We start from the raw sequence: 26,136 nt of genomic DNA on the forward strand, positions 1-26,136 counted from the left end.
AGGAGCTACGGGGTCTGGGGCAGCGCCCCAGCCGCCGGAGGCACAACCACGACCCCCCAAGAGCACGGCACTGGTGCCGTATGTGAAGTTTAACTTTATTTTTGGGGGCCCGGGATGTTGGGTTCGGAGCTGAAAATACAGGCGAAAAAAAACTCGTCGATCGAGAGCTTGTTTGAGGTCGCGGATTTCGTTCGGAACAGACATAAGTCTAGACCGCATTTGTCGCCAGTTCATTGGTCGCAGAAATGTCTCGAAATGAAACAGTTCCTGCTTGGACTAGAATGGCAGGCTCATCGCTTATGTTGGCGATCCATGCGTGTCGGCCTGCCCAAACCGGACATCAAATTCTCCAAACAACACCGCTTTTTCTCGTTTCCCGGCCTCAAACTGGGGTTTTAAATGAACTGACGGGTCTTTATCTCGTCTCCTGACGAAACCAGCTCAAAAACTATATCCATTGACTTTTTTGACCCGCGACAGAGCCGATTCGCATGCCCTTGCACGATCTCGATCGGTCATCGCATAGCCGTTGCGCCGCACAGGCTGTTGAAACGTCCGATGCCAAAAAAAATTTTTTCTCCGCTCCGAAAACAATCCCGCACCCCTGAAAATAGATCCACCGTCGATTGCCGGCCGCTGCTCCCAGGCTCCGTTGTGCTCGCTCCGCGAGCGGCAGATTTGGGGGGGTCTGGGCCTGCCTCCGGCGGCTGGGGCTCCGCCCCAGACCCTGGTTGCTCCTGCTTCAGGAGTTTTTATTGACTGGGACCCCCGCGGGAACGACTCGAGCGCAGCGAGAGGAGCCACGGGGTCTGGGGCAACGCCCCAGCCGCCGGAGGCACGCTCCCCCTCAGCGCATTCCGCGAGAAAAAATATTATTATTTCGCGCGCTGGCGGGCTCGATCGATGGCGCGATCTGTGATTTGAGTCTGTAATAATCCCCGATGCCTGAATAATACCCGATCTCACGCCCCCTTCCAGCACCCAAACGGGCTGAAAAAGAACTCGAACAACCTCGCCAGCACCCAACCGCTCCCGTTCCACGTGCCCCACGGTCCCAGCAACGACTCGACCGCAGCGAGAGGAGCCACGGGGTCTGGGGCAGAGCCCCAGCCGCCAGAGGCACGGCCCCTCCCCCTGGAGGTTAGGGTGCAAGATTATGCAAGATCGATAAGATTAGCCTGAAGATAAGGTTGGACTGCGTGAGGACGAGATTCTGGGTTGTACATGAGAGGCGAAGGATGGCTGCGGTGATGGGTAGGCTCGGTTTTTATGTGGTGCTGGCGTGTGTGGTCAGTGCGGGATTTTTGTATGCTGGTTTTGGCCGTGATAGGGAGCTTGTGCTGTATCCAGGAGTACCATGGGTGCCGGGGTCGGACCCGGACGACGGTGGTGGTGCCGTGTGGCCGGTCCAGGTGTCGTGGGACGGGTATAAAGAACAGTTGGAACCTGTGGATTGGTACAATTCGAGTGCGTTGTTTGGGACGGTGAATAACGCGTTGAGGAGAAAAGGAAGCGATTTGAATCCCGTAGGAGTTTCGTTTATTCCGGCAGTGATTCCGGCAAACACGCTGCTGTATCATGGCACGTTACATGGAAAGTTCCCTGACAATCCAGAATGGATTGCAATGGATCCAGAATTCTCGTACAATTTTAAAAACGGACTTTGGCGATGGAGAGGTAAAAAGCTGCCTGCGAAGAAACCAGATCACGACCAGGATTCTGAGGTTGACCAGAATGCGAGAGGGCAAAATGTGAGAGGGCAGGTTGTAGCAGAGTCGGAGCATGAGCAAGTGTCTTTTGATGAACAGAGTCTAGAAGATGGGTTTGAAAGTGATATGGAGGGTGATTTGGGAGTCACTGATCAGAGCCAGGATGCGTCCAGCTTGCTGACGTTTATAACGAAGAAGCCGTTGGACAAACTGATTCTGCTGGATGGTGCCAGTGGAGCCAAGTCGTCGTTCGGCGAAATGGACACTCAGATGCTGTGGTCGCAAATGGAGAGATCCAGATGGACTCGGATGCAGATTCGTGATGAAAGGATTATGGCTAAGAAGATTTGCGAATGGGGTCGTCCATATGGTTTGGACGGGATTATTCGTTTGGAGATCTCGTTCGAGGTGATTATCTGCGACTTCCACAGTCCGAAAATAGACCTGCTGTCTAATGTCACGTATCCTAATCCATACGAATTTTTAGGACTTCCTGCTGACCACGACAGTGATTATTATTCATTGTTAGATGAGTTTACAGACTCGCCGTCTCAGGCTCTTATTCGACTACTTTCTCAAAGTGCGGGCTACGACCATATCAAGTCGGGTGAATCTCATTATAACGGCGATTACAGGATTGAGCTTGACTATAGACACATGATCACTGCTATTAACAGGACATATTTGACTCCCGATACATATCTTCGACGATTGGACAATATTACTCAGGAAGTGCAGGACGGTATGATTGAGGATATAGCGTACGCATTACAACATCCTATAGAGCCGAGACTGGGAAACAACTGGCAATTACTCACTGACACCATTGTCGCTCGATTAGCCCCGCTGCTATACACACTGAATACCACATTGGCAGGTCATACTGGCAGTTCACAGTCACAGTCAATCGACGATTTGCGGGCTCTGGGCGTCAATCTCACTACTGGAACATATAATATCTTGCGAATGTACTCGGACAACACCACTGGCGGGGCCAATATAACCGACGACGCCCTGGATTCGTTTGTGTTCCAGTACTCTAAACCCACGTACCCACTGTATTCAGAAACCGACCGGCTCATCTGGTCGGCCATCTACCAGGTGGTAAGGGCAATTGGACACCAGCTGTTCAGTATCTTCTCGCTCTCAAAAGATATTATCTCTACAACCTACCAAAATCACGAACTGAATCAGCAACTCATAACCGAACTCTCTCGCAAAATCGACGTCCAGTCGGCCGAACTCAATCGACTGCTCACCGACCTCAACTGGTCGTACTACTACCAATGCAGCCACAAATGCCGCGAAGACGAGCTGTGCATGGTCCCGACCTGGGGCCCTACTCCCTACCACAGATGGAAAACAATCGACGAACACGGACAGCGTCGCAGAGTATCCTACTCGGATCTCCAGTGCATCGGTTTATACGATCTGGTCGAATAAAAAATGGAATTACTACTAGTATCCGGGTCTGCCTCCGGCGGCTGGGGCTGCGCCCCAGACCCCACTGCTCCTCTCGCTTCGCTCGAGTCGTTTTCAGGGGGATCCAGGTTCCCCGCCGGGGTCGGGGTGTGCCTCCGGCGGCTGGGGCCCTGCCCCAGACCCCGTGGCTCCTCTCGCTGCGCTCGAGTCGGTTCTGCGGGGGACCTTCAGTCAATAAAACTCCTGCGAAGCAGGAGCAACCAGGGTCTGGGGCGGAGCCCCAGCCGCCGGAGGCACACCCACCCCCTGAAAACGCAGGGTCTGGCCAGCCGCATGCATCGGGGTCGTCATGTTGGAATACGCAGATCACTGAATGCTTCACGACATTTCACAGACATATAAGAGCACTGTTGAGTTAGCGATGAGTGCCGAGTTTTCGAAACAGAATGCCACGCTGGCCAGCAAAACGTTTGCTGATGTGAAAACTGGCGACAGACTGGCTAAAGAGTCGGACGTGACTGCTGGATCAGGCGCTGTACCCCCTGAGACCGAGTACTTTGGATTCGCCCTTTACGTGGGAAGTACCTTTGTGGCAATTGTTTACACACTCTGGGCACTCTTGCCAAGGTCGTGGCTTCAAGCTTTGAACATATACTACTACCCATCGCGGTGGTGGGCCGTTTCACTGCCGTCTTTCCTGGTCATGACCCTCGTGTACATCTACGTCGGCCTGGCCTCATACAACACCGAGGTCCTCACACAACCGCTAACGAGCCTCGAAACCATCACCGATCTGCACGCCAAAATCGTGCCCCGCGATCAAACCGAAAAATACCTCACCGAGCACTCTGACGGCGTCTGGGACCTGCCGCTCTCCGAGGTCTGTAAAGTGCTCTACAGCTGACCCTCTCTCTATTTATATTTATTTATTTATTTCTTCTTCCTTGTGCCTGCCTCCGGCGGCTGGGGCTCCGCCCCAGACCCTGGTTGCTCCTCTCGCTTCGCTCGAGTCGGGCGTCAGGAGACCAGATAACCCAAAAAGTCGCGATTCCCCAAACCCGACTCGAGCGAAGCGAGAGGAGCAACCAGGGTCTGGGGCGGAGCCCCAGCCGCCGGAGGCAGACACCCCCAGGAGATTTGGTCCGAGAGCGGAGCGATAGGAACAGGACTAAATAGTAGTAGAATAAAATAATATATAGAGAGGAGAGTGGTTAGTAGCTCTGGGGACCAGAGGGGGACGGGCTGGTAAGGAGGCCGTTGCGTCGCTCGTGTTTGCCCTTTTTCATGACTTGTTTGAGAGCGACCGAGTCGAGTGGTTTGAGCAGCTCGAAACTGCACAGCAGCCCTTCGCTGACAGACATGACGGCGCCCCAGTTGTCGAACTCACCGCAATAGTTGGGAGCGCTGAACACCGTGACAAGACTACGCTCGTTGAAAAACTCGTAGCCGTCTTCCACCACCATATGTGCTCGACACACCAGGTCGAAACTGAATTTGGTCAGGAACTTATTAATGGCCACTTTGTTGAAACAATACGACACACCCCGCTCATTATCTTCCCATTCGTTACCAGTATCGGCCGGGTCAGACCATAACAGATCGTTGAGAAGTCCGTAGTCGGGCACATCAGTGGGTCGTTCGATACTTCTTATTTCATTGAGGTTGTTGAGGGCTGGTGACAGGCCACCATGAACACAGAAGATCTTCTGAGCAACCACAGCAGCAATGGGTAATGCGTTGAAAGTGTCAATAAATATTTTCCAAATCTTGGTGTTACAGCGTCGCTTGCATTCGTCAAAAAACCCATATACTCGGGTGACATTGGCACATTCGTGGTTTCCTCGTAGAAGGAAAAAGTTCTCTGGATACTTGATTTTGTAGCATAAAAGCAGGAGAATGGTTTCCAGAGACTGCTTGCCTCTGTCTACGTAGTCTCCTAAGAATAAATAATTGGCTGCTGGTGGGAAGCCACACATGTCAAACATTCGAATGAGATCTCCATATTGTCCATGAACATCGCCCACTATCTTCACAGGTGTCGACAGTTCCAGCAGGGTTGGTTGTGAAAGAAAGATTTCTCTTGCAGTCTGGCAAATAAGCACGATCTCGGCATTCTTCAAACACACGGATCGGGTCGTTTTCCCGCTGTATCCAGCGTCCAACAGTCGTTGGATGATTTCTTCAATATTCAGTGAAGTTGCTGGTGATGATGGATGTGAGATTCTAGGAATGTTTCTAGGAGTACTGGGCATAGATCCCATAGGTGTATGGGAACTTGCCAGTGGTCCTTCATGTGTGGGAGTGGATGACGATAGTGGGATATGACTGTTTATTATGTTGCTGCTGCTACTGTTGTTACTGTTGTTATTGCTATTGTTGTTGCTGTCGTTATTGCTGTTGTTGTTGTTGTCTACCGAACTGCTACTAAGATTGCTAGAGCTGTTAGTCGTGCTGTCGTCCTTTACCGTGCTATTGTGGGATATAGAGCTGGAATTAGCAGCAGAAAAGCTGCTATCACCGTTTGAACCCGCTGCCGTGTTAGTTGCAGCGCCGTCGGAGCCAGATCCTGGATTAATGCTATTTCTCGATTCATCGCCCGACCCGTTGTTTAGATTTGAATGAGATAGTTGAGTTGACGAGTCGGGGAACGAGTCTACACCAGGAGTATTTGGCGCCGTGAAATTCCCATCCCTATCTCTTCGCATGAGAATTGGTTCTTTTGGCGCGATTTGTTGCATTGATCGTGGTAACACTGAAGGGAATGGATAACCATCACCCGTTTGGCCATTGCCATCGTCATAGCCGCTATTGGAACCACTAGCACCACCAGCCGAAGCCGCTCCTGGAGCAAGACTGTTTCCGAAACTGCTAGCAGTTGGAGTTCTAGCACCGGTATTTATATTGCCATAGCTGGTATCGCCCAAAGAGTCGTGGAAACTGCTAGCACGAATATGCGAATTTTTCGGGGATGACGAGTATGCATTATTAAAAGAGCTTGTATCAGGAGGAGCCAAAGTATCATGACCGCCACTACCACCAAAACTCGACGAATGGTTATCATACGAGCTTGACTCTGGAGCCTCTAAAGCCGATTTGAATGAGCCATGGTCCGAATTGATAGACAGTCGTGACCGAATGGACCTGGCCGACCTTGTCGAGCCCTGAGTATCAGTTCGAGAAAACGACGGGTACGACTGTAACCCGTCTTTCTTCGAAGACTTTGAGCTATTATTCCCCATATTGAAACTGCCACTGTTCCTGTTAGTACCCCACTCCGAACCGAAATTGCATTGCCAGGTCCCTTCGACGCAACGACTCGAGCGAAGCGAGAGGAGCAGCGGGGTCTGGGGCGCAGCCCCAGCCGCCGGAGGCACACTTCCAGCCCCCCAAAACCCCTCCCGACCGTCATTGCACACCCCAGTCTCGACGACCAACCAGCCGACACAGAACCGAGCAACCAGTACCAATCAATAGCCCCTCGAGGCAATTCGCCAGCAACGCCATAACCACAACCACAGTCGAACTCCCTAACAATCACCCCAGGACAGTCGAAAGTCGATTTCGAGAAGAAAAGTCGTGAACCTGTGGGTGCGAGATGACAAATGCACCACCCCAGCAACCAGACCAGCACCGGTTCTCGACAACGAACAAAAGAGAGACCATTGTTCGAAGAAGACGCCAGTGAATCCGTAACAGCACCGGCAGAACCGGTTAAAATAACTCACCAGAATCACGTACCAATAACCGAGTCGCAAGTGTCCATTCAGACCAGCCGATAACAGAGCGCAACCAGACCTCGCCAGAAACCGCAATCTGCCGTCTCGCTCTCACTGTATAAAAATAAATATAATCGATGTTGCCCTGGCACTCGAATCACTGCCAGAATCACCCTTATCTCACTGATTCATGCACAAACTCACACAGTCCAATCCCAGCAGTCTTGTGGTTGCTGGTCCTATAAATATATATATAGATAGATACCTAACTAGTCAAATACAGCAGTTGTATGTAGAAGCAGAAGTTCCCGTTGCAGCGAACCACTCCATGGGCTAGGGCTCATCCCGCCGCACACCGATCTCCAGACCCTGCTTCTCTCTCCTGCCGATTCGGGGGGTTTCAGGGGGTGTCAGGGGGTGGGGTGCCTGCCTCCGGCGGCTGGGGCTGTGCCCCAGCCGCCACTGCTCCTCTCGCTGCGCTCGAGTCGGGGGGAGGGGTGTGGGTCTGGTTGGGAAATAAGTGGCCGGGGGTTGTTTTCTGGGGTCATGGTCGGTTTTGGAAATTCAGGGGGATGGAGGGTACTGCCTCCGGCGGCTGGGGCTCCGCCCCAGACCCTGGTAGCTCCTCTCGCTTCGCTCAAGTCGGGCGTGGGGAATCGGTCTGCTGATGGGTTGTTCTAGAACTACTTTTTCCTAGTCCCGTCGGAGTCGGATTCAAGGTCCTGTTCCTGCAGATCTTCTCCACAACGACCTCTTCGATGTCGAATTTTTTGATGGTTGGTTTTCACTTTCTTACTTCTCTGCCAAATTGTATTACAGATTCACCGCTGGCGATTTCTCGACACAAACGGGCCTATTTTCAAGGACGTAACTCCGATATTCTGCTACTTCAAAATTCAATGAACCTGAGTCAACTGCTGAATCAATCAATTAATCTACCTGAATTAAATGCATTAAATGCCGAAATCACTGTTGAATGAAATGTTAGAAGAAAATTGTAATACTGCCGAATCAATTGACAAGAATAAGCTGCTTAGTCAATCGACCCAGTTAACTGCTGAATCAATCAAATTGGATCAACTGCTTTATCAATTAACCTGAATAAGCTGTTGTATTATGATTAATCAATCAACTGGGATCAACTGCTTAATAAATGAGTCAGTCAATAAATAAATCGACTTAAATCAATACCGAATTGGCTGGATCAATTGCCGAATCAACCTGAATAGTGTCAGTGAACGGATATATCATGTCAGTGAACGGGCATGTCATGTCAGTGAATCGGCATGTCATGTCAGTGAACGGGCATGTCATGTCAGTGAATCGGCATGTCATGTAAGTGAACGGGCATGTCATGTCAGGGAACGGGCATGCCATGTCAGTGAACGGGCCTGCCATGTCAATGAATTGGCATGTCATGTTATTGATCATACATATCAGGGAACGGGCATGTCAGTGAACGGATATATCATGTCAGTGAACCGGCATGTCAACCTGAATTAATTCAACTGCTGTATCGATCGATCTTTATCAATGCTAAATTAACTGCTGGATTAACTGCTAGATAATTGCTGAAATATCTGCCGAATCAACCTTGTATAAATTGCTGAACCAACTTCTGAACCAACTTCTAAACCAACTGCTGAACCAACTGCTGTACCAACTGCTGAAACAATTGTTTTATCAACCTTAATCAACTGCAGAATTCTGTATCAATGAATCAGTAGATCAATCCATCTGAATCAACTACTAGATCAATTGCTGAGTTATCTACTGGATCTACTGCCGAACCAATATACCTGAACCAACTGCTGGGCCAATTGCTGATTTAGCGCAGACCGTCCCCCAAGCCCGACTCGAGCGAAGCGAGAGGAGCAGCGGGGTCTGGGGCGGAGCCCCAGCCGCCGGAGGCAGCGTGTCATAGGAGCAGGTCTGTGGATGGCAGTCATAGCAATTAAACACATAAATCTAGAAACACATACAGGGGTGGTATGATGGAGACATCATAATACAAAACATTTTGGGGGTTGGGGGTCGGACGTTTACTTGCGGCCGCCTCTTTTGTTGGGCACGACGTTCCAGTCGCCGGACTCGAGCTCTTCAGGAGTGGCTTCAGTAGTCAGCAGGGCCTCAGCGGCGGTCTTTTGATCCTTTTTAGGCTCGTCAGCACCGGCGGCAGTCGAGTCGGCAGGTTGAGAACCGGCAGCAGCAGCAGCGTCAGTTTCGTCTTCATCGTCGTCCTCAGTCTTCAAAACCTCGAATCTCTTACGGAGTTGCTCGGCTTTGGCCTCGTCCTTTTGCTTTCTCTCTTCCTCACGGGCTTTAATCTCGTCGCGGTGCTTCTTCTCGGCCTCGAATCTCTCATGTTCGTGCTGAACATACTTCTCACCAACCTCCTCTAACTTCTTAGTAGTATCAACAGGCTTGGCCGATCCAAATACTGACGAACGATGGCTGTCATTAGGAGATGGGGCGTCGTTCGAACTGCCGGCAGAAACAGTTCGCGGCTTAAGATCCAGCTTCTTACGGCCAGCGCGAGGAGCAGTGGTTTGACCCGATGCACTGGGTCCGCCACGGCTTCCACGCCAGTCGCTGTTGTTATCGGCCTCGGTAACAGGTCTTTCTTTACCTTCTCTGGGCTCACGGGGTTCTCTAGGTTCTCTTCGACGAGGAGGAAGAGGTCCTCTTCTCTCCCAATTGTCGAAATCACGCTCTTTTCCGTCGTCTTCGTTACGACTAGAACGACGTCTTTCGTCGTGTGGAGGACCACCGGCAGGAGGTCCTCTTCTCTCCCAGTTTTCATAATCACGACCATCGTCTTCACGAGGAGGACGGGGTCCACGTCTAAGACCGGCTTCTCCACCTTCTTCACCCTCATGGTGACGACGGTATCTGGGGTGAACATTCTCAAGATTAACAGCAGGAGGACCACGTCTCTCCCAGTTGTCGTAATCACGAGAATCGTCCTCGACAGGAGGTCCTCTTCTGTCGGGTCTGTCACCTCCTCTAGGAGGTAATGGACCTCTTCTCTCCCAATTGTCGTAGTCACGGTTATCATCGAATCCTGGAGCACCACCGCTGCCTCTTCTTCTTCTTGGTCCAAAGTCATCTGGACCTCCTGATAATGGGCCTGCTTGGTTGGATCTCCAGTCACCGCTGAACTTGTCGTCTTCACGACGTTCACTAACAACAACTCTCAACGAACGGTTGAGGAGCGAAGTTCCGTCTAACTTAAGAGCCTCGACTAACGAGTCACGGGTCTCGAACTCGACAAATCCATAGCCTCTCAAACGGCCGGAAACACTGTCACGAGGTAATCGCACTGACACAACCTTATACTTGTCGCTATCAGCAAACAGTTCCTTGATGTTCTCTTCAGCCACTTCATAATCCAAATTCAACAAACGAGCAGTGAAAGGAGCCGAGTCGGGAATAGGGACTGGCTCACGGTCGTTTCGACGGTAATCAGAGGGTTCAGCACGAGTCCATCCGTCGCTGTCACGGTCGGCTCCAGGACCTCTTCTGCCGAAATCCGAGCCTTCAGAACGACCCCAACTGCTATCACCGCCACGAGATCCGCCTGATGGAGGCAATGGGTTGCTGAACGAGCTGGGAAGGTCGTCGTCAGCCCATGAGGCTCCACCGACCGATCCATACTGGTCATTGGACATGAAGTCCTGGAACGTCATTTTCACTCCCTTCTTCTTAGGAGCTGGGTTTTCTTGTTAGTTTTCTGGGGACGGGGTGCTGCCTCCGGCGGCTGGGGCTCCGCCCCAGACCCTGGTAGCTCCTCTCGCTTCGCTCGAGTCGGGCGAGGGGGCTGTCCAGTGGTTTGGGGGGCCTGAGTTCGCGGTTTGGCGGCGGTTTTTTCCGTGGATTTGGCATCCTGGTCTTGCCCTGTGCGCTCCGTAGACCGCTGGGCCTGGATTCTGGCCGCTACTCACCCATTTTGAATGTTTCTTCCTGCGGGCCTAACTATCAATGGTGGCTTGTTTTGCTGGTAAAATGAGGTCTACACTACCATTTTCGTTAGTAAAAAGTCATTCACCCCCCAAATCAACACCCCACAACCTCCCCATCGCCCTTCCAACCCCTCAGATTCCCTCACTCCCCCTCACTCGACTCGAGCGAAGCGAGAGGAGCCACGGGGTCTGGGGCAGAGCCCCAGCCGCCGGAGGCACAACCCCACCCCATCCCACACACTCAACTCCCAATCCACACCCACCGCACCAGCCAGTCACACTTACACTAAGAAAAATCCAGTTGCTAGTACTTCAATTGACTTTGATTGATACAAATCAGTCCTGTCTCTCGCTTCCTCACTCCTTGCAACGTAAAATCGTTCGTCCTCTGCACCGACTTTTTTCAGGGCAAGGGCTCTGAAAATTTCCCACGCCGCTCGCCGCGGGGCGCGCGGCAATGGTGGCCACGTGCCTCCGGCGGCAGGGGCTCCGCCCCAGACCCTGGTTGCTCCTGCTTCGCAGGAGTTTTTATTTACGGGGGCCCCCACGGAAACGACTCGAGCGCAGCGAGAGGAGCAGCCAGGGTCTGGGGCGGAGCCCCAGCCGCCGGAGGCATGCCCGGCCCGGCAATTTCAGGGGACGCCGGTGTCCCGGAGGTGCAGGAGCCCTTGCAGGCTGCATGCGAGTATGGCACCGCTCCGACGATAAGGTTGGGAGGAGGGGGTGCGGGCCACAAGCGGGCTTTGTGTGCTGGGCCGGGATTAGCGGATGTGTTTGGGGGGGTGGTGGTGCAGGGTGCAGGATGCACCGCGCCCTGCAAGCCCGCCCTGGCTGCGATCGGGGATGCTGGGGATGCCCGTGCCCCTCATACTCGATCGAGGACCGGTCTGAAGCTTAATTGGGGGCCTCCATTGGGGGTGCTAGGGAGCAATTGGCTTAGGCGGAGTGGATAGGCTCGTTTGGCCGGCAGCTGGCGTGCAGCCCACCGGCATGGATCAGGCAGAACAAGCAAAACAAGCAGCTCGACGGCGACAGGTCTGCGGCAGGGCAGCAGCAGATGCAGCAGCCAGCCCACCAGAAACCTGCCGCTGGCTGCCGCTGGCTGCCGCTCGATACTCCCAATTGTGCACCAGACCCGGCCGAAAAAGTACAAGAGAGCTCTAAACCACAGTCCAGATAGGATTTGCCAAAAAGTTTAATCCGTATCAGCACCCGCTACCTCCTTTTATTTACAACCGCTTCAGCTGGGGGTGTTTGTGCTACTTTTCTCTTTCTGCCATTTTTCTTATCTTCAATTGAATTGAATTGGTTTTGTTAATCAATTAATATTTAATTATCAGTGTGCCTGGATCTGCCGGAATCTCGAGAACAGGTCAATCGTTATACAACGAACTGATTTCTGATATTGGCTGAATTGGTATTTCAAAGTGCACTTTAAACTCACTTGTAAGTAAATTGTCAGTGCTCAACGGGCAAACGAACTATTTGTCCTGCTTCTTTGAGTTGGTAACTGCTGTTTAAATGGTATTTGACAGAGTTGGTTACTGATTGTCACTGATTATCACTGATTTCTGGGGTTTCTGGGGTTTCTGGGGTTCCACTGGTCTCACTGATCACTTTTCGTTTGTTGCGAATTAGAGTAACTGCCTGTTGAGTTCGTTGTCGACTTCGGTGGTTCGAACCTGTGGAACCCACAATTATTTTTCATCGACCTCTACCAGTCACAAACCTACCGACATATTCGTTAATCGAGCGACTGGTCGACGACCGAGCGTTTGCGGAGACATCTGTAAGCCACACACCATACATGTCGCAGGTTCATCACCTTCCGGCAGTCGCATCAGCATCGGCAACAGCATCAGCAGCATCGAAATATTTCTACCGGCACCTCCCGAGAACCGCACACTAACTGTATTACAGCCCATAGCAACAGCCATTGCGGCAGTCGGATCTCCACTGGATCTCAATTGGCACTTCTGATCAACTGACGACGTTCTTTTGGATATTCTTTTGGCGGCTCGACAGTCAATTTTCACCACCAGCTGACTGAAAAAGTCCCGAGGCTGTGTGATCCCTGAGTTCTACGGACTGGCACTGGCAATTCTTTTTCACAGGGTTTTAGGGGTGAGTGGATTGTGCCTCCGGCGGCTGGGGCGCTGCCCCAGACCCCGTTGTGCTCGCTTTGCGAGCGTTTGGGGGGTTGACACACGAACTAACGAGTTTAGCAGCGTTTCTAGAGACACACGTGCGCTATAGCGAGCTCTAAAAATGTGGGACCCTACGCCGAGGGCCTCGCCTCGCTTCGGCCACTCGGACTTTTCAATGGTAAGTGGCCTTTAGTTACGGTGAAGGGCTTGCCTCCGGCGGCTGGGGCTGCGCCCCAGACCCCGCTGCTCCTCTCGCTTCGCTCGAATCGTTACGTGACGGTCGCGACCTCTCCTGCGAAGCAGGAGCAACCAGGGTCTGGGGCGGAGCCCCAGCCGCCGGAGGCAGCACCACACAGAAACTAACAGGGAGTCAGGCCGTTCCGGGTGCGGTGCAGCGGTTTATTCTGTCGCTGTTGGGGTATTTGCTGGTGATATATCTGGTGTCGTTCCCGGTATTTGCGATTATTCGGGTGGTGACAGGCGTGTCGATTAAACGATTGGGGTACTTCTCGGTAAGACATGTGTCGTTTGCTGTCAGACCTGGTATTCGCATTTTTATCGGCAAGGTCGGTTTGTCGTTTCACACGCCAACTGTGGCTCGACCGGGTTGGACCAGTTTGTTTGTGTCCAATTTCGAGGTCGTGATCGATCCGAAAGTGGTGCTACATCCGGATTTCGACTTGTTTGAAAAGGACGTGGACGAGGATGAACTGGCTGATAGTGAAAAGAAGCCGGATGTGGATTTGACTCCAAAGTCGACTGGAGGGGATGTTGTAGATGGAGCTGCTGAGGGTCTTAAAACAGCAAGACCAGATGGTTCAGAGGGAAAAGATGGAGACCAAGAACAGAATGGCAGCTCTGAGTCTGGAAAGGAAGGTGATGATGGGTCGAAGGGTGCGGACTCGGCTGCAGATGGTAAACAGGAGGCCAAACAGGCTGATATTGACGACCCGTCGTGGTCGATTATCCCGCCAAAAACAGTCACTTTCTATATAGTGCGATTCCTGCTCAATTATGCGCGGTTTTGCTCGCTGAATATCAACAGCGCCTCGGTGACGTATACTGGACTGACTTCTCTGGTGATTGGAAATTTACAGCTGAAAGCTGATCTGAGAAACACCAGTAGATCAAAGAGTAACTTCATTGGTACGTTGGATAACACCATGCTCAATGACAACGAGCTGCCTGCTCACTGTAAAATCCTGGTTGAGGACTTCTATGTCACCAGTTTGTTACATCCGACTGAGGAGTCGCGTGAGATTATCGAGTCTTTGGTGGTTGATATTGATGGTATTCTCGGCAGAAACGATCTTTCTCTTAAGGAGCTGTCTTTTGGCTTTAAACTCGGTAAAACAACGCTGATGATTGACAAAGTGGCTATGATTCTGGCTGAGGTCAAGCGTATTCGTCAACAATGTACAAGAGATTTGTTGAAACAGCGACGAGCTTCTTCACCTGGTTTACATGCCCAGGGTGATGAAACCTCGCCTAGATCTCGTGCTGGTAGTCGTGTAGACAGCGGTGATGGCATTGGAGACTCACCACCTCCAATATCGCCATCACCCTCACCACCTTTACCGGAGAAACAGCAGGTCGATTCCCAGGGTATTCTTAGCGATGCCGATATCCGCAATCTGACCAAGATCGGAACCATGTTGATAAGAGTGGTCAAAGAAGTGGAATTCAAAGCCACCTATGTCGGGTTGTTTGGAATTGCCAATAAAGTGGATGAGGAAAAGGATTCTCGATTAGGACTAGCTGTTACAGCCCGGGATTTCTCGCTCGATTTGAGAAGGCTTAATCCTGATTCGCCAGGGTTTAAACTGCTGTTCTCTCCAAGTGACAGTGCCCATCAAGCAGTAATGACTATTTCATCTATTACTTGTGGTGTTGATTACGGCACTTCTCAAGAAGAGTTCTTGTATGCTCCATTGGTGACCCTTGTGTCGAAAACGAACATCTTTTCAAGAACATTACGAATCGTTCAAGACATTGATTTGCAGTATAATGAGAACATTCTCCGTGCAAATATCAACATTTCAGATCCTACTGTTAACCTAGGTACTGAACATGTCCCCATGTTACTACGGGCCCTGGCTGGATCGTCTAAGAACTCGTCCAAATCTCAAAAGAGAATGTCTGTTCATAGATCGTCTTTCCAGAGATTGTATCCGAGAGCTCTTATCAAGTTCACTATTAATGAACCAGCAGCAAGAATCGTGCTTGATTCAAAGAACAAGTCTGATAACCCAGGAATGGTTATATCGAGCGCATCCAAGGTATATTGCGATTTCGAGTCCAGTCACTCCAAAGACTACGACAGTTCGAATTACAATGTCAATGCATCGTTACAAGTGTCATCATTTGCAACCTGGTACAGGTCTCCAGAGGGAGAGCGTCACGATATTATGCTTTCAGAAAGTATCTTCTTCAAGGTCATGGCTACTACTCTGCCATGTCTGTCGGTTGTATCCACTGCTAAGCTGAGTAATGCGCATATTCTTCTCACTAAGTATGAGATCATTGATAACTTACGAGAAGTGGCTATTCACTTTAAAAAGGGAGAGCAAGAAATGGGTAAACAGCAGCAGAACAATGCAAATGGCGGGTTTATTAACGCCAGCTCCACTAAGAAGAAGAAAAAGTCACATCCATCGAATATTCTGGCCGACTTGCCTCCCTGGTGTTCCCGTATCAAATTTGAAGTTGCTGATACTGCAGTCACGGTCGCATCTGAAAAGGTTCGTCGCGATAATGAGGCTCTTCGTGGTTTGACTATCAAGATGGCCAACTCTATTGTTGAATATCGAGGTCCTGCTCCTCATACTCACCCAGAGTATCCTCCTCGAACCAATTCTATCACTGGCAACACTGATAGAACTAGTCCATCATCGTCAACTTCATCCTTGCTACAGCCTGATAAGCGACGTTTGTCTCTTGTTATGGATGGTATTGAGGGCTATAAAATCGTCGAACCTTACGGCATGGAACAATCTGAAAGTACTAGATTCCTGTCCATTCCGACTGTGGCTGTGGCACTTGCTTCTGTCACCAATCGAACTAGTCACCATAATCATGACCACACTTCTCAGTTGCAGTTAAATGTTGTCATGAGACAAGCAGTGATATCTTATGACATCAATCTCCATTTTCTGGGATTGGTACTGCGTGATTTGGTGCACCATGTATTTGCTATCCAACACAAGGATAAGCCTGCACCAGCAGCAACTCCTGTGGCAACCACCAAAGAAATTAAGAAGCCAAAAATACTCGATTTTGTGTCGATACATTTCCGATCTGAAAACACCCGTATCAAGGTCAAGCTTGTCAATGATATCCGCACCATGCTGGAACTTAACAGTGTTGAACTTATTGCCAAGCCTCACTCGAATCCGACAATAACTGCCAATCTTATTCGTCTATACGCTATTCATCCGCATGTCCGAGATGCTTGGTGCATTGTTATGTCACTTCGAGGCACAAATGGTTATTACGACCTGGATGCTGTTGGTGAAGAACAGGACAAGGTAATCCTGAACTTCGATGCTATGAGAATGAACATGCCTTATCAATTCATTTACTACCATATTTTCGATAATATTATCAGTTTGGTCAAGGCTATTCAGAATCTTCACAAGCAATTCGAGACAAAGAATTATTACCTCGTTATCAAACCAAAGGAGAGAGATCACATTCCAAACATTCCTAGGGTGCGCGTAAGAAGTCCTGCCTTTATTATTAGTCTTGAAGATGATCACTTTGAGTCAGAGTTAGGAATGATATTCCAACTTGGTCTTCTTGAACAAAAGGTCAGAATGAGCAAACAGGTTGCATTTGATGAGAAGATGCAGGTTGTTTGTAATTCTGATCTGTATAAAAAGAAAAATGGCATTGACAAAAAGGCAAAGGCCGATGCGAATACCGACAAGAAAGAAGAGGTTGCGATTCCCGACGAGGTTCCAACTGTTGATGACGGTAATGATACTGCCAGAGATGAGTCTGAACTGGATCTGAACAGTAATATGAATAGTGGTATTAACACCCCTATCCATACGAATGGTACTGCTGCCAATGGCCATTCGCGTACAGATAGCTTTGATTTCAATCCTAAAAGACCAAAGAAACACCACACCCATCTTGGTGCTATTGGCGGTGCGATTGGTGGTAATATTGGGTCTGCAGTTGGATCTGCTGCTCACAGTAACGCTATGAAATCTCTTCACAATGCATTCCACGTGCGTCCTAATAGGCATCGAAAAGCCAACTATAAATTGGCTGAAGCTACTGGTCCATCTGCAAGTTGCTGTGTATCATTTGAGCATGCCAAGCAAAAGCTCCTGGAGAACTTTTCAACTTCTTGGATTCACTTGTATAATGAAGCGAGACGTAATAGAGTCGAGACGGTGCGAAACAACATTGAGAAAATATGGGGCAAAGATAACACACCTCGTGATACCGTTGCAAATGAAAAAGTCATTGACTACTCTGATGATCCATTGCTGTTCCTCACATACTTCAAAGGGATGGATTTGGTCATCACTAAACCCAAGTTTGATCGCGCTGGTTTGGCTCAGTACCTTCATGACATTGGAAAGGGTATGCCTTTGGATAGTAAATTTTCTTTGCTTATTCCATTGTATATAGACCTGAAGCTGGGTGAATTGAGCATGGAGCTAAGAGACTATCCTCTGCCTTTGCTTCACTTCCCTGAGCTGCAAGCGTCGCAAAACCCAAAAACATCAGCTGTTAGTCTGTGTGGACATTTCATTACTGCTGAAGAACTCAGTATCGAGCCGCAAAATATTAGACGAATTATGGTTCCTTTGATCCCAACTGCTTCAATCTATTTGGAGGACGAGGAAAGTCAGAAGTATGTTCTCGAGGTTAATCGTACCGTGGCATCTGTTAAGATGTACACTGATATGAATTTTGAAATCAACTCGTTCAACCCCACGAGAATCACTTGGGGCCAGTCGATTCAACCAGCTCTGCAGACTGTAATGATGGGCTTTGATTCTTTCAGTAAACCTCCTATTGATCAGTCACCTAAGCTAGGTTTCTGGGATAAGATCCGAGCTGTTTTCCACTCACGGATTAAACTCAAGTGGAATGGTGGTGATGTTTATTTGTTGCTCAAGGGATCCAGAAGTCCTTATGACCTGCTTAAAGGTGGTGCTGGATTTGTATTTGCTTGGAGAAATCAGGTTTCGTTTTCTGTTAATGGCGACGACGATCCGAAGAAATTTATGGTGACCGATAGTCAGGAATTTGTTTGGGGAGTTCCCAGCTATGTACACTGGGAAAGAGAATATTTCCGTGAATTCAAGACTTTCAACAGAGGCACTCGTACCAAGACCAATTACAGTGAGATGAATAATTTCCAGAAGGTGATTCTAAAGTTATCAGGTCAAGTTCAATGGAAGCTAGGATTGTTATTTGAACAGGATCTGATTGATCCGAATAGAAACCCATCCGATCCTGTACCACGGACAAATAAATTCAGACCCCACTATGATGTCAAACTCAGTTTACCGTCGTTCATTTACGATCTGAATGGTTATGATGCTTATAGGGGTTTCCGAAGTCAATATTTACACTTGGCTCTTAGCGTTTCGTCGGGTAAGTCGGCTAAGGCACCTGACGTTGTCTGTTATAATACAGCCCATTTATCGTCGATGACTTTTAAGCACTTTAAAGAATGGTGGGCATTATTCGACGGTTCGCTGTCTCTACCTATACGGGCTGGCAAACTATTCCAGCCTACTCAGTTGATTAAGCCGAAATTTGGACGTCATGTTTCTTCTGTGCAGTATAAGCTTGAGTTTTCTCCATTATTCGTTTGTCATACGTATCGACATCCAAATAGCGACAACCTTGAGAAATGTACTCGAGACGCGGCCACTGGTCTTAAGGCTAAGATTGATAATTTCACAATGGATTTACATCAGCGAAGACAACCAGTAGGCTCGGCAGCTCAAAGATGGCGAATGAAGATGAATCTCGGAGAGCTCGATTTCAAGGGAACAGATTTGCGAGTTATTTGTGCAGAGTTTAAGGAAAAATCACCAGAAGTATTGCTGATGGAAAAGAACCGGGCAGATGCTGCGTTGGCTAATAACTCACCAGTATCTTCTATCACAGATGACTCTGGTGGACCCTCTACAATTCCTAGCTCGGGCGAGTTCAATATCTCAGATAACGACTATACCTGGATTGACTTGGACGATTTTTCAGAGATGGGAGAGATTATTCCTGTTAATAGTGCTCCTAAGGTATCTGTTTTGCCTCTTATGTACTCTCCTAGATGGACCTATTTCCGACAAACCGATCATAGTGACGAGAAAATCGGTGTCACGAGCGATGGCAAGTCCTATTATAAGTTCGGTGACACTATGGCTCATGATTGTTTGATTGGAAAGAAACATCCAGAGGTCACGCAGGCCAAATTGTTGAAGGCTAGACTAGACGAAATTACTGAACAGTTGAAGACTAATGATGCTACTCTGGATTCGCTACAGCGAGATCTAGAACGATTCCCTAACGAAACAAAGATTATTGCACGAATTAAAAAGATCTCAGAAGGAATTGAAAATCTCAATAAGCGTCGTGCAGCAATTAAAAAAGGTTTGGAAGGGTTTGACATATTTGAAGATACTGGCAAAGACACACATTCATTGCGATCAACCGCATCAGATGGTTCGTTTTTCGGACTGAACGAAATCGCTGATGTCAAGAGCACCAATGTGTTCAGTAATCGGTTTATTATTCATAATGTCCTGTTTATTTGGAACAATGCTAATAGAAATGCGGTTTATAGATATGTTCACCGACTTGAAATTAGACGACAAATGTCATACTATGTGACCCGTCGCGCAGTTAAATATGTCGAGGAGTTGATTGAAAGCCAAAGTGACAAGGGAGATTTCTCAATTCGCAAGGAAGATGTCGAAAAGATATTGGAGGAGGCTTTAGGTGGTGGCCAAAATTCGTCAGAGCATCATCATGGCTTGGATGGGGATTCCAAATCAAGCACAAGCCAAGACAGAATGGAATCGTTTAATGAAGACCTCCATCATACTGCTAAAGGACTCGATGCCACTGACACCTACTTGGTAAGACTTATTTCACCTCAAATTCAACTTGTTAGCGAACAGAACCCTGACCAATGTTTGTTGATTGCCTCGAGGAATCTTGAGTTGAAAGTCCTCACTATCGAAGATACAATGGCTGATGAAGATGACGATATGGCTCGTACGGTTGAAACTCGTTACGGTTGTATGTTTGATGACGCATTATTCTTTGTCCTGAATAAGGAAGAAGTGTTGAGACGATCGATGTTCACATTCGGCGGTACGAATTATGGTAGTAAGGAGAATAATCCAATGTGGCCTCCTTGGTTGTCGGTTGAATGTTGTTTTGACAGTAGGCCTCTTGAAGATGCTTTAGTTGTCGAGCGTACGTCTGTGGCTATTAGATATGATAAACCCAATTCGTTGTATGTCCAGCGCTCTAGTTCAACGCCATCTTCCATGGAAGACTCCACGAATATTGAAACTTCATTCTGTTCCAAGTACGTCCGATCAGAAAAGAATCGGGCCAACCGCATAGCAGTTGATTTCCCTCGGGTAATTGCTAAATGCGATAGCGACCAGTACTTTGCAGTGTATAGTATTGTTGTAGATCTATTGGTTTATTCAGAGCCAGTCGCCAAACAAACTACTGAACGACTAGAGCGAATGATGTTGACGACAGATTTCAGAGACATGAGCAAGGCTGCAGAACGGTTGACTCTGTTACAGAAAGATATATACCGGTTATACGATTTGCGAGAAGAGTTCTATATTCGCCATGATGAACTGGATGAAAATGGTTTGTACGATTTGCTCACTGTCGAAGTGGAATTGAGAAAGGTGTTTATGGAGCTAGTAGTTATCATGCAAGCGATCAAGAGTGGTCTTCAAAAGCACCGCAAGAACGATAATCAATACTTGAAATGGGCGGTAGCTTCGGACGAGATTATTTGGCATGCACTTGGCAAAAACCGAGAACCATTTTTGGATATTGGTCTGGCAGATGCTTCGTTCAATAGAATTGAAGGTTCTGACGGATTTAATTCAAATACGGTTGAAGTGGGTATGATGCAGGGTTTCCACTTGTCTCAAAACTCACTCTACCCTGAAGTATTTGCTCCTTTTAACAGTCCTAAAGATGGAGCCATACAGGATCAGAATGAGAAGCTAATTTCTGTGAAATGGACTATGTTGGATCCCATTGGTGGTATACCAATTATGGAGCTATTCCAAGTAAGATTGCAACCACTGAAATTGCAACTCGAACATCAGACTGGCAAGGAAATCTTTTCATATGTGTTCCCGTCTAATCGGTCTGATAGTCCCTTCATTGTACCCCAAATTAAGGTTAAGGAGTCGTCTTCGAACTCGACAATCGGATCACTTGTCAAGCGATCTACCGGATTGAATAATAGCAAGACTAGTAGTACTTTGGTTGACAACGATGATACTGATTCGCACAGTACCGCTTCTGAGATGGATTCTTTGAAAGATATACATTACAAGAACCATAATCATAGACAGTACTTGGCGAAGGACCATGAGTCAGTACGGTCAATGTCCACAACTGTCAGTGGTAGTACGTCTATCCTTAATAGCGGTGTACCTAGTGTGAGAAACACTCGAACGTCGTTTACAAGCAGTCACTCTGGCCGGCAGGGTTTATTCAAGCATGATAACTCTTCTAATACCGATCAAAGCATTGAATCGGGTCATACTGATAGCAGTAAGAAGAAGAAGGATAAGAAGGAAGTGGAACTGAATGATGTGTCTACAATGATAAAACGAGCATCCAATTACATGAGTATTGTTGATATTGATATTGCCAGTACAGTTCTCTGTGTCTCATACAAGGCAAGTATAGTTGTATTTTTTTCTTTTGAGAGTTTATTTGATTGTGCGAATACTAACTATTTTAGGGTGCTGGAGCTCGAAACTTAACCGATATTCATGAGTTTGTTATTCGTCTTCCAAGCTTTAATTACAAAAACAAGACGTGGTCTAACTTGGATCTCGCAATGCATTTGAAGAAAGGTGAGTTGGTCAGAAAACGCATTAGTCAGAAATATGTTACTAACAAAAGCAGATGTTATTAAGGTTCTCTTCCAGCATACAGGTGCTATTATTGGCAATAAGCTGACGAAACACAGGAAGAAGAAGGCCGTCGCACAACCATTGCGGCAAATATCCAATTATGTTTCTTTCACGCCTGTTGATGATCTAAGAGAGAAGCAGAGTCGTAATGGTAACTCAGCTTCCTCTAATGGACACAAATCAGGATCTCCTGCTGTTGGCTTGAGTTCGACATTTAGTCAAAGAATGCATATCCTGACAGGTAGTAAGAGTCACCACAACGAACCCATTGAAAGTGAAAGCAATCCTCATTCGCATATGAATACGGTTGAGACGGCACATTCTATCAGTAGTGTGGACACTAGCGATGACGATGATAATGAAGATGAGTATTCAGTGGCGAATTCCAGTGCGATTGCCGGTTCGACTGCCAGCACTAGTAACGGAACTGCTGTCAATAGTACTACTGACCAAGTGACGACACCTGGAGCTGAAAGCACCAAGACACTTGAATCCAAAGCACCGTCATCTCAGAATTTGTCAGAAAATGCGAAATCGATGTCAGCCAATTCATTAGAAACCAAGACTGGAATGAAGAGTATTGACCAGCTTCGCACACCTCCAACGCAAAGTCGATCATCGTCCATATACAACGGAGAAGAAGGAAAGTCATTGAGGAGTAGTTCTACAATGCTCTCAGAAAACAATTCTAGTTCGTCACCATTCAGTAAACTCAAGAGACTGGCGTCTAGATTACACGATGATGATGCCGATAACAAGTCCACACATAGTGGTGAGCATGAAGATGGAAAGAAGAAGAGCCATTTCCTCAAGGGCCTGGGTCTGTCTTCGAGAAATTAAGCGTGACCTTAACACGATGTATTATGAGATGAGAATTAATGATATATAATAGTAATATGAATGAATTTTATTAAATTTCAGTGGCTCCATAGCCCTTCAGTTTGCTGGCACGCTTGGCAGGAAGACCCTGATGCCGATAGCTGACAAGTGCTCGCTAGGTTGCCAGCAGGAAGATGCTTTTATCTACGTTATAATCTGATTATAATCGGTACAAGCATGGTCATAGTAAATTTTCAATTAAATTAAATCACAGAAAAATAAAATTATTAAGAGTTCGTTTGGGTCATAAATCGTTAAAGGCTTGCAATCTATTCGAATCGCCATTGTAATAAGTAACCTTTTTTCTATTGTCGTTAAAGTCTACTCATCGTAGATGTCATTTTTTTGATTCTCGTAATTTGTCTCTACATGAGTTGTGAGGTGCGAGCTACACATTAACTCATGGCGGTCTTTTTTCGTTTCTTGACAACTCCACCATCTTCATAGACATCGCGTCGCTTCATTTTAAATCGTTTCGATATTCCTGTTGAGTCATCGTTAGACGATTCAGCAGTCATAGAAGCGGCATTAAGAGAGCCATTTCTTCTGGAATGCGTTTGATAGAATGGTCCCTTTGTGTATCCTCTACCACCGCTTCCAGTGGCTTGGTCATTCCCTGACGCATTTCCTTGCTGAGAGTCTGGTAATGAGAATGCTGCACCGGTTGGAGCTGCCAGTAAAGCACCATCGAACCCTGGGATTCCTGTACTGGGACTCGGGTCCATGTTCAAAGCATACTCTAGAGACCTCTGATCCAAGCCGGCCAAAGTTGGCGGCCGGCGAGGTGGATCAGATTGTTCAAACCGTGGCTGTCTTGCTAAAGACAGGAGCGACCATTCACCATGCGGACTAGCATCGGGGATTATATGTTTGCCCCATAAATCGGCAATCTGGTTCTTGTACGATTTCCGCAGTTTGCGCTTCTCTCCTGTCACAGGATCAAACCTGGCCACAGACGCCGCTAAATCCGTTAATCCATATAATTCTGTGAGATTCTCATTTCCACTGGGTTTAGACGGCTCTACTTTTTCACTTGACACGAGATATAATGGAGGGTATTCTTTGTTATCCATTGAAGTTGGCATGGCATTAAACAGCTCGCTTAGCCACTATGAAAATCCTTGTTCAAACTGGAACGAGCGGGTGGCGGTTGAAATATGTGCACTCCTTTTTACAAAATGAATTTTTTCGATGTTGTATTGCGCTCAAGCTCTTAAATAAAGGCGGCGACGCTCGGGTCAGTGTAAGTGAGATGCTCTGAGAGGATTCGTGAAGTGGAATTTCGCCTATCCCGATGGCCGATGCTGTCCATGTAAGTGAATATATTGTCTTAACAGGGGAACGGGTCTGGGGGGTCTGCCTCCGGCGGCTGGGGCGCCGCCCCAGACCCTGGTTGCTCCTCTCGCTTCGCTCGAGTCGTTTCGCCGACCGTTTACCTGCCATCTCCTGCGAAGCAGGAGCAACTAGGGTCTGGGGCGGAGCCCCAGCCGCCGGAGGCAGACATCACCGGTCGGCAAAGGGGAAACGAGGGAGCCTGAGTCCGTATTCAAATTAACTCTGTAAATGACATATTTCAAGCCGTTTTTTCATGTTTCTGGAGCGTTCTTGTTTCGTATCTGTGTTTCAATCGAAATGAATGCTCTACATTGGCCATTATCTGCTTCTATGTAATAACAATCTTACTCCCATATATAGATAGTTCGGCTAAACATTTGACCGTCCTGGAACATACATGAAACGTCACCCATCCAGACAACGCACTATTACCAGTAGATTCTATAAATTTTGCAATAACAGTTTTAATACGTTCACACGCGAATTGTCGAGCCGTTCAACCGTTGAGCGTGCCCCTCTGTCTGTATGCATGCATGCAACCTTATTTCAACCGGTCGGCCCCTTGCCCTTATAACAGATTCAGGGGTACAGAAAATTTCAAACGAACAATTACCGAACCTCTTCTCACTACCAACAAAAAAATCTACAAACAAATATGGCAGGACTTTTAACCAGGATACGAGGGAAACTACAAACAGCCAAACCAACACCGATTGAATCACTGACCGGAATCGACAGATGCACACCGATCCAGAGCTGACAGCGGAATCTCACCAGAAAACAACCACAACCGCACCACGGCCATTCTCTTGTCCCATTATCACGGAACGGGAGCTCTTGTTTGTGTCCCCCAGTGCCTCCGGCGGCTGGGGCTGCGCCCCAGACCCCGCTGCTCCTCTCGCTGCGCTCGAGTCGTTGCTTGGGGCCCCCACGAAAGCTCGCGAAGCGAGCACTACGGGTCTGGGGCAGCGCCCCAGCCGCCGGAGGCAGTCCCCTCCCCCTGACTAGTACGAGCACGCTAGGAGAATTATCCGAGTATCCCGAGCGCCCGAACTAAGGACCAGGGATGGCTGATTGCGTGATTGGAGACAGACAGGCACAGAAGGTGGTAGAACCGGGTCGATTGTTCTGTACAGAAAGCTCGATTGTTAGAATGCATACCCCTGGATTATCATCTGCTTGAGGCGAGGATTCGCTGGGTGACTGTGGCCTATGACAGGATCTGCTCTATTGTTATCGCTAGGTCCGGCTGTGTACAGAGACAGAGGGTGGCGAGCGGAATGGCAGGCCACCAGGAGTCACCAACAAAATGAACCCCCCCCCCCCCCAGCAGGTTGAGTCAGGCAGAAGCCCCTCATCCTTGCCGTGGGGGTGACTACATTAGTGCGAAGATCATACGCACAGGGCACATTGAAGTCGCTAATAATACCGGTATCGCACAGTCTGGAACAAGCGGCGATGAGCAGCTAACGTGGCAATGATCATACGATCATGTGTTTAGACTCACCGGACCGCCATTGTTGATTGTTTGATTTTAGCCCTTTTACCCGTCATGTCTCATATCTGTAATAAATATGTTGGCTGTGCTGCAAGGGTCGTCATGCAGTGGTGGGGTAATAGCGGGATGGGGAGACACGGGAAGCATAGTGGGGGAGGGGAAGCGAGGGGAAGCAGGGGAGGGGGAGAAACAGGGAGGCAGACAGGGGAGGGGGCAGCAGGAGGAGGATGAGGAGGAGGGGAAAATGTTACAGATGCCGTCCTAAGCTCCGGCTGCCCCGCAGCTCCTCTTCACTCCGCTTGAG

General features: G+C 48.4%; 6 protein-coding genes across 6 annotated transcripts; 3 read left to right on the plus strand and 3 right to left on the minus strand.

Annotated features, from left to right (window-relative positions):
* Positions 1 to 1,238: 1,238 nt before the first annotated feature.
* AWJ20_1479 (uncharacterized protein) lies at positions 1,239 to 3,152 on the plus strand (the record flags this gene model as incomplete). The annotated part of the gene is made up of 1 exon (XM_018878362.1): positions 1,239 to 3,152. The coding sequence occupies one exon, from the start codon at positions 1,239 to 1,241 to the stop codon at positions 3,150 to 3,152; it is 1,914 nt and encodes a 637-aa protein (XP_018735674.1).
* Positions 3,153 to 4,342: 1,190 nt separating this feature from the next.
* On the minus strand, positions 4,343 to 6,370 carry PPZ1 (Ppz1p; the record flags this gene model as incomplete). Its single annotated transcript, XM_018878364.1, has 1 exon — positions 4,343 to 6,370. The coding sequence occupies one exon, from the start codon at positions 6,368 to 6,370 to the stop codon at positions 4,343 to 4,345; it is 2,028 nt and encodes a 675-aa protein (XP_018735675.1).
* Positions 6,371 to 8,889: 2,519 nt separating this feature from the next.
* Positions 8,890 to 10,536, minus strand: AWJ20_1481 (uncharacterized protein; the record flags this gene model as incomplete). The annotated part of the gene is made up of 1 exon (XM_018878365.1): positions 8,890 to 10,536. One exon carries the CDS (start codon positions 10,534 to 10,536, stop codon positions 8,890 to 8,892), a length of 1,647 nt encoding a protein of 548 aa, XP_018735676.1.
* An 887-nt stretch (positions 10,537 to 11,423) lies between these two features.
* Positions 11,424 to 21,967, plus strand: AWJ20_1482 (uncharacterized protein; the record flags this gene model as incomplete). The annotated part of the gene is made up of 2 exons (XM_018878366.1): positions 11,424 to 11,494; positions 13,150 to 21,967. The coding sequence occupies 2 exons, from the start codon at positions 11,424 to 11,426 to the stop codon at positions 21,965 to 21,967; spliced, it is 8,889 nt and encodes a 2,962-aa protein (XP_018735677.1).
* A 126-nt stretch (positions 21,968 to 22,093) lies between these two features.
* AWJ20_1483 (Uncharacterized protein YPR117W) lies at positions 22,094 to 22,960 on the plus strand (the record flags this gene model as incomplete). Its single annotated transcript, XM_018878367.1, has 1 exon — positions 22,094 to 22,960. One exon carries the CDS (start codon positions 22,094 to 22,096, stop codon positions 22,958 to 22,960), a length of 867 nt encoding a protein of 288 aa, XP_018735678.1.
* A 434-nt stretch (positions 22,961 to 23,394) lies between these two features.
* AWJ20_1484 (uncharacterized protein) lies at positions 23,395 to 24,072 on the minus strand (the record flags this gene model as incomplete). Its single annotated transcript, XM_018878368.1, has 1 exon — positions 23,395 to 24,072. The coding sequence occupies one exon, from the start codon at positions 24,070 to 24,072 to the stop codon at positions 23,395 to 23,397; it is 678 nt and encodes a 225-aa protein (XP_018735679.1).
* Between the last annotated feature and the right edge of the window lie 2,064 nt (positions 24,073 to 26,136).

The sequence above is a fragment of the Sugiyamaella lignohabitans genome, chromosome A, assembly GCF_001640025.1.
Source record: "Sugiyamaella lignohabitans strain CBS 10342 chromosome A, complete sequence".
NCBI classification, from domain to species: Eukaryota; Fungi; Ascomycota; class Dipodascomycetes; order Dipodascales; family Trichomonascaceae; genus Sugiyamaella; species Sugiyamaella lignohabitans.